This window comes from Quercus robur, chromosome 2, assembly GCF_932294415.1.
Source record: "Quercus robur chromosome 2, dhQueRobu3.1, whole genome shotgun sequence".
In the NCBI taxonomy this organism is placed as follows: domain Eukaryota; kingdom Viridiplantae; phylum Streptophyta; class Magnoliopsida; order Fagales; family Fagaceae; genus Quercus; species Quercus robur.
Window position 1 is genome coordinate 625,135 of NC_065535.1, and position 8,475 is coordinate 633,609.

General features: G+C 34.4%; 1 protein-coding gene across 1 annotated transcript; it reads left to right on the forward strand.

Moving 5' to 3' along the window:
• Positions 1–2,654: 2,654 nt before the first annotated feature.
• On the forward strand, positions 2,655–7,398 carry LOC126707951 (U-box domain-containing protein 52). Its single transcript, XM_050407714.1, has 9 exons — positions 2,655–2,978; positions 3,111–3,196; positions 3,494–3,615; positions 3,712–3,909; positions 4,149–4,446; positions 4,620–4,721; positions 5,233–5,661; positions 6,095–6,874; positions 7,105–7,398. The coding sequence occupies exons 1-9, from the start codon at positions 2,792–2,794 to the stop codon at positions 7,123–7,125; spliced, it is 2,223 nt and encodes a 740-aa protein (XP_050263671.1). The 5' UTR covers positions 2,655–2,791; the 3' UTR covers positions 7,126–7,398.
• Positions 7,399–8,475: the final 1,077 nt, after the last annotated feature.

An 8,475-nucleotide genomic window follows, 5' to 3' on the forward strand; every position in this document is an offset into this window, starting at 1 on the left:
GAAATTATAATTTCTACAAAGAAAATAACCTTAATAGATTATCAAAAACAAAATTTTATCCTAATATTGGTTCAATTAATCATTGATAAGTTTTATTAATTTTTTTTAGTTTACATTTTTTTGGTGTTTTGGATTGTTCCTATATTACATTTATGATTGTTCCTATAATAAATAAAAATATAATTACGAAATACATTACTCATTATTAGATTAGTTTAAATTGTAAAAAAAAAATTTAATAAAACCACCATAAAAATAATTATCACGCACAACGCGCGAGTTCGCGACTAGTAATAATAATATTAATACAAATTTTCTTATAACTTATTAAAGATGTCAAGTTTTGATGGGTGCAAGTGCAACATCAATTTTGTAGACTCATCACTGATGCCGCCTTTATTACACATCAATTTCAATATACCATTTCAACGATTGTGAAACAAATTTAAAAAAAAAAAATTGTGTTAATAGACTCATTGATAAAATAAATCAATAGATTGACTAAAAATAAGTAGAATTAAAAGGCTAAGAATCTTGTAACTTAGTGGCATAGCGCGCTCTCCATTATTAGAAGATCTAATCCACAATTGTTATCATTGTTGTAACTATAAATTAAAAATAGAAAAAAAAGGAGAAAAAATAAAGGAGAATTTAGAGGATTGGTAGTGTGAAATGCAGGCTACTGATAGTGTGCAAATTTTTATTTTTGTGCAAAAACTGAAAACCGTTGGTTATTAACAGTAAATCACACTATTAACTCACTAACCACTCCTCCTTTAGACTGCTCATCCCAATATTTATTCTACTAGTAATTATCTAAAGACACGTATATGAGGTAGCGAATATTCTAGGATTAGTACTTAGCAAAGTGCTATACAATATTTTCATAATAAATTTTTAGTGGTAAGTTATTATTGGTTATAATTTAAGTTTACCATTGAAATTACTTTTTTATTTACCAATAATAACATGTTATTTAAAATTTATTGTGAAATTGTTGTAAATATAACATTTCTCAAATAATATTTTAGGAGTAGCCAAAGTGCTTAAACTAACTCCTAATTATTTGTGGACTAAATTGGAAAATACTCCTTTCGACTAAAATTACATACAAATAAGCCCCAAATTGAACTCTATCTTGCTTCAATTATGAATTAGTAAAAATTGGATCGAAAGAAAGGTAAATACTTACTTTAACAAGAAATGCTTGGAATATTACACTACAAAATAGCTAAAAAATTAACATGGGTCTGTTTGGATATCGCTTATTTTGCTGAAAACTGAAAACTTATTACTGAAAACACTATAGGAAAATAATTTTTAATGAATGATGAATAGTATCGTGGGTCGTGAACAGTGATGCTTATCTGCGTTTTTGCTAAGTTTTTGGCTGGGTCATGAATAGTACCGTAAGACCCAGTCAAAAATGCAAACACACAAATAGTAACATTCATTTGCACGCAAACGCATGCATAGTCGTTAATTGTCAAAGCACTAAAGTAAGTTTATACATTCTCTATTACTGATTTTTGGGTCTTAGTGTCTTGAGAAATAGTATCCTCAAAGTTAGGACGCTACTTTCTTATAAATACAAATATATATATATATATATATATATATTATAATTTTTTAAAAATAAAATCCATTTTACTTGTGATACCATCACAAATACTCATTTTAATTTAAAACTTAATAATGGAAAAATTCATAGTGCCCCTAATTAATTTTTTTTTAAAGACAAAATCATTGATTTTGCCTCTTTAGTTCTTCATAATCAAATGATTCAAATCTAGTTTTGACACAAGATTTTTGAATTTTTTTTATACAAGATAGAAATTATACTCTATCCTAATCTAAGTGTATATGTGTTAAGCTCCTTTCAAGTAACTTGAACTCCAGCTTTTGCCTTCGACACCCCATAAACATTTATACCTATAGAGTAACCATCACACCTAAGGTGCGTGGTGGTTAAATTTTTTATCTTGACCGGGCAAAAAGATAGCATGCTACCATGTGTATTAAAAAAAAAAAAAAAAAAAAAAAAAAAAAAAAAAAAAAAAAGGAAAGGCAGGCAAATGCATGTAGAAAAGTAGAACCAACAAATACAAATCTTTTGTACAACTTTTTATGTTCTACCTTATATTCCACAAATCACAACTTGCCATGTATTTATTTAACTTTTCTTATAAAAAAAAAAAATCAAATTTATGGCAAATTGTGATTGGTAAAACATGAAGTGAAACACAAAAAGTGATACAGATAATTTATATCGAGAACGAACAATGCGTGTCTCATTTTCTCTCTCTCTCTCTCCTCCAAAAGTTAAAGTTAAAGTTAAATCCCTAACATATGGTCATAAATTAATTAAGGAATTGACTAGTCGGTTTTTAATTAAAGATTGGCCAGTTGTTCATTTGGTCAAATTGGCTAAATCAAGCGAATGGCTGAGAGTTACATGTAAAGAATTAGTTAGTAACTTCTGTTTTCCTATTGGTCTCACCTACACCACCATCATTCACAAAGTCAGAAAAACAACAACAGCAATAGCGACAAGGAACTAAGCCTAAGCCTCAAACCAGATGCTGCATCTTTCTCTCTTTCTTTCTTTCTTCTTCTTCTTCTAATTCTTCTTAGATAGCAGCACTGGTTTTGAGGCTGTGGCTATTGGTGATGTTGGTTCTAATCATTCATTGTTGTATCAACACTTCTATAACATCAACAACAACATCGTCATCATAACAATATTATTAATATCTCCAAAAGTTTTGTACTTGTGCAAAAATTAATAATTATGGTTCCAAACTATTCTGCCAACGATAGTCATAGTACTCCACCCATCAAGTCCACCGCGGTGGCCATTGATAAGGATAAGAACAGCCCTTATGCTGTCAGATGGGCTATTGATCATCTTATGGTTATTAGCAACCCCTTTATCACCCTAATCCATGTTAGGCCCAAAACCAACCACATCAATAATCGTAGGTACCCTCTCTCTTTATTTCATTATTACTTGGCATATATATTGCCATGCAGATCATATTATCGCACGTATATGTCTATATGTACGTTTCATTTTGATTTTGGTTTTTGTTTTTTGAGAGTTTATGCAGAGGGCGCCAATGATGCTAATCACTCAGCCGAATCTGAAAACGACAATCTCTTCATCCCATACCGCGGTTATTGTGCTCGTAAAGGGGTACGTACGTACGTAGTTGCATTTATTTGATTATCCAAGTCACAAACAAGCCAGGCTAATTTATGTGAAATTATTCGGTGCACCTCTCTCATGTAAGAATAATTTCTCAACAATTTAGCCATATACAGTAGTAGTATGTTTGTGAAAGGTGTCATTAGTTGGGGGTGATCAAAAAGGTTGCATTATGCAAATTAAAGATGGTCCATTTCGAAACTATCTATGTATATATATGAGTATAAATTAGGAGGCCGGTCCATGTAATTAAACTGACGTCAGATATAAAATTCTGAACTTCAGGTTCAATTGAAAGAGGTTGTCCTTGAGGAATATGATGCTCCTAAAGCAATTTTGGATTACATCCACAAGAACTTCATCAACAGTATTGTTGTTGGTGCATCAACGAGGAGTGCTCTCGCAAGGTCTCTCTTACACAAATATTTAAATTGTTAAGAAATAGTGAATTTAATCATTTAATCGTTATTCTAAAACTAAGCTATCTGTTTGGGTTCATACAGAAAGTTCAAAGGTTATGATGTACCAGGCAGCTTAATGAAATCTGCACCAAATTTCTGTTCTGTTTATGTAATTTCAAAAGGGAAAATATTGTCAGCTAGGACAGCACTAAGGCCTATGGCAAATACTGCAACCCCACCAAAACAACCCTCATCAGGAGGACTTCCACCAACACCTGAACAAAATGGAGAGGAAACCAGGTATGTACCCAAAATGTTAGATATTAGTCCATCAATCTACGTGGATAATTGTGATCGTAGTTCTTTAAGTTCAACACCTAAGAAACTGTTCTTAAACTTTACTCTATATGAATATAACAAGTGTAACATAAGACATCAAAAACTAATAGTGGTGGTCTTGTTATTCAGTTTCCAAGTTTGCCTGTAAACATCCATTCTTTTATTTATTTTCTTACATATTGTTTCTTGGCAAAACATAGATCTGTAAGGGGATGGAGAAGTGCAGGACCAGGTTATGAGAGATTTCATTTGGAAAAGAGCAGTGATGCGTCGAGGACATCACGCGAACGAAGCAGGAATAGTCCAAAGAATCTCTCATTGGAGAATATCGAGATTGCCAACCGTGGGGCAAGGTCTTCATTTGGCCAAGATTCTGTCAGGGATGAGAGTGATCTTCCAGGGGTGCTGATGTTCGGATCAGTGGATATCTCAGGCCAAAATTTAGATTTCAGCATTGCAGCAAGTTCTCCCAAGGAACAATCCACCAAATATTCTGCGGTAAGTGCAGATTGGTATTGAATATTGAATGCTAGTAATTAAGAAGGGTCTAAAATTTTGAACACTTTGTAGTCTGTTACCACACAATAATAATTCTATATCCTATTCCTAACATTAAGAAGTGGTCTCATTATCGTCAAGTAATCTAACTATGAGCTGCTGGTTTATTACAGCGAGAGCTAGAAGCTGAGATGAAAAAATTGAAGCTTGAACTAAAGCAAACCATGGACATGTACAGCTCAGCTTGCAGAGAAGCAATCTCAGCCAAAAAGAAGGTGACTTTAATTTTTCTTACAACAAGTGGGGGAGGGGATTTGAACCAAGTTCTTCCCATGTTGGATACTGGGCAATGCTACTGAGGCAAAAGGCTCTTGGAGGATGTGACCTTATATTGTCACACAAAAAATTCAAATGACCTGCCTTATTTGCTAGCACTCTTCAATGAGCTGTCCTTCAAATTAACTTTGTTTCAAAAGAAAACACTGCATTTTCAATTTTTAGCAATATGATCCTTAAAAATTACTTTTCTTCACTTGCCACTGTATCTTAATCTTATATTGACACATTCCAATTACAAGCCAGCCAACCAAAGATAAAAAATAAAAATCCAATTTGTTAGTCCACTGTAGCATACTAGATACCATAGGTTTCCCAGGTTCATTGATAAATGATTATAGCTCAGGCAGTAATCATTACCATTTATTAGAAAGGAGAAAAAGAAATAAGCATAGTACACAAAAATCCTAGCCTATAAACAATTAAAATAATTTTGTCAATGGCTGTCAGGCTAAAGAACTTCATCAGTGGAAGGTGGAGGAGGCTCGTAAGTTTGAAGAAGCCAAGAATGCTGAAGAAGCAGCTCTTGCTATTGCAGAAATGGAGAAGGCCAAGTGCAAAGCTGCCATTGAAGCAACAGAGGCGGCACAGAGGCTAGCTGAGAAGGAATCACAGAGAAGAAAACTGGCAGAGATAAAGGCCAGGCGAGAGGCAGAAGAGAAAAATCGAGCATTGTCTGCATTGGCACAGAATGATATCCGGTATAGAAAATACACCATAGATGAGATTGAAGCAGCAACTGACAAGTTCTCTGAATCAATGAAAATTGGTGAAGGTGGATATGGACCTGTATATAAAGGCAAACTTGATCACACCCCAGTTGCCATCAAAGTTTTGAGACCTGATGCTGCTCAAGGGAGGAAGCAATTCCAACAAGAGGCATGATATTCACACTCTCTTCTTTTGAAAAAAAAAAAAAAAGATTAGGAATTTTATATGGAGCATGTTATTGCATAAATTAAGTCAATTGTTAAGGAGCATCAGAACATGCTCACAGGTAGCAATCAACAGATGTTACAGATCAGTTTTTTTTTTTTCTTTTATTGTGATTATGCAGTGTACCAGCTCAACTAATAATGTGTCATACATATTTTGCTTCAGTCCTTGTGAACTTGGGTATCTTCTACACCATATATGAAGTCTGGACATGATAAATCATTCTAAAAAGAAAGATAAATGGATGAATCTGAGTGCCATAACTAATAAAACAAGATAACTTAAAAAGTTTTAACCACTATACCTAGTACCTATTATCATTTTGATAGTTATCATGATCTCAATTCTTAATGTAGATTGTCTACAACATATGCAGGTTGAGGTCCTTAGCTGCATTAGACATCCTAACATGGTCCTCCTCCTTGGTGCCTGCCCTGAGTATGGATGCTTGATTTACGAGTACATGAATAATGGCAGCTTAGAAGACAGGCTGTTTAGAAGAGGTCACACCACTCCAATTTCCTGGAGGAGAAGATTCAAAATAGCCGCTGAGATTGCAACTGCTCTTCTATTCCTTCACCAAGCAAAGCCAGAACCCCTAGTGCACCGGGACCTAAAACCAGCCAACATCCTCTTAGACCGCAATTTTGTGAGCAAAATTAGTGATGTTGGCCTAGCACGTCTAGTCCCACCTTCTGTGGCTAATAGTGTCACACAATATCACATGACTTCAGCTGCAGGGACTTTTTGTTACATAGATCCTGAGTATCAACAAACAGGCATGTTGACAACCAAATCAGATATATACTCATTTGGGATAATGCTACTCCAAATTATCACAGCCAAGCCCCCTATGGGTCTTGCACACCATGTTCAAAAGGCCATTGAAAGAGGTACATTTGAAGAGCTGCTTGACCCCACAGTGACAGACTGGCCTGTTGATGATGCTCTAGAATTTGCTAAATTGGCACTAAAGTGTGCAGAGCTAAGGAAAAAGGACAGGCCAGATCTTGCAGCTGTTATATTGCCAGAGCTCAACCGGTTAAGAGACCTTGGAAGGAACTGTGAAATATACAGCAGTAATAGTAGTCAGCATCACAGCCATTTGCCACGTCATCCCACAACAAGTTCACATTCAAGGACAACTACAAATCAGGTTTTTGACTTTGTCATAACAGACACTAGATGCACTTTCAAATTCAAGCACAAGATCATTAACTTTGATATTTCAGCTCAAACGTAAAAAACCACAAACTTTTGTAGGAGAAGTTATTGAATCATTTAACTTATTATATTTCACCATTCCTCCTCAATGTTGGGCCACAAAATTCATTATTTTGAAATATGTTTGTTTTTTCTCACACTGTTCTAAATATAATTTACTAGGAGCCAATGTTAGACCAGTGATGGGGCATTGAACATAGATTTCAAACAAAAGAAGATGGCAGCAGGTGAAATTGAAGACCACTGGATTCAAAGAACCACTAGCCATAAAGCTGCTTGCATTGGAAGAAACAAGTGGTTTGTATATGTTAAAGGACTGATTTTGGACAAGTAAGTACTCAGGTTTGTTGTAAGAAAAAAATGGGAAAAGAAATGTACATATTCAAGCTTCTTTCAGTGCTTGGAAAATGTCACTTCTGAAAGCTGTATTTGGAAAGTTCCATTAGTTACTGTTATGTTGGCAACATCATACATAGTGATTTTGTTAATAATAATTCAATGATTTTCAAAACTTGGAAAGTGCCTTTGTTCTTTTCTTGAGATGTTTTATCCATGAAGTAAAAGTTGGTAAGCTAATAGCACGGTCACAATGATACATAGCCTTATTTAACATGGATCTGTATTCTTTCCTGACTTTGTATCCATTAAAACAAGTGCTGCTTTGATATGAGGTTTTACCTTCTGCATAATATCCTCTTCAATTTGACACACCCTAATCAGGTTTCCTTTATGGCTATATAATGCAGTTGTGTACTTGAGATGATGTTCAACACCATCATGGACTAATACTACATAAATGGTTGCTGCCTCTTCAAATAAATGATTAAAGTCACAATTCCCTGACAGTTTAAGCTTTTTGAACAAGCGAAAATTTATCAGATTAGTGGTAATTTATCAGGTTAAACAAAATGAAAATGTTATTTGCACATTATCCCAAGAAGGTATTGTCTTTAACAATGGAAACATTCAAAATGGTGGGGTGGTCAAGATTATCGTCTAAGAATCCTCAAGTCATCCAGGGTGGTGCACCACTCGATTCTTATATGGCATGTCCACTTTATGGATAATAATAAAATCAAATAAGAATTTCCTCGAACCTGCAATGGAACAGGACATACAGAAGTCCCCCTTGCAAAGAAAAGTATAAATAAAGAAGAAGCATAGTGTGCTACCGTGAAAAGAGAATTGATCCACACATTGATGGATTATGTTTGGAGAAAGGCATAAGAAAAAGAAAGAATTAGATTGTCAAAGAAGCTTTGCTTAGGATTCCCTCCCCATGAAAATGAAAGAATACAATATTAAATGCTTCAAACTCCAAGGAGATAATAAAGTAACCATGACTTGTATTTGACAGTGTCCTATACCCGTGATTACACACCGTTTTATGGGTCCCTCAATTATTCATCATACGCTCCATATCTTAATATCACTTTCAAGTTTCAAATGGTTCATAAAGTAATAAGCAATAGGACGAATTATTATCACAATAATTATACATTGGAGGTCTTCTAGGTGGGACATATTTATCGC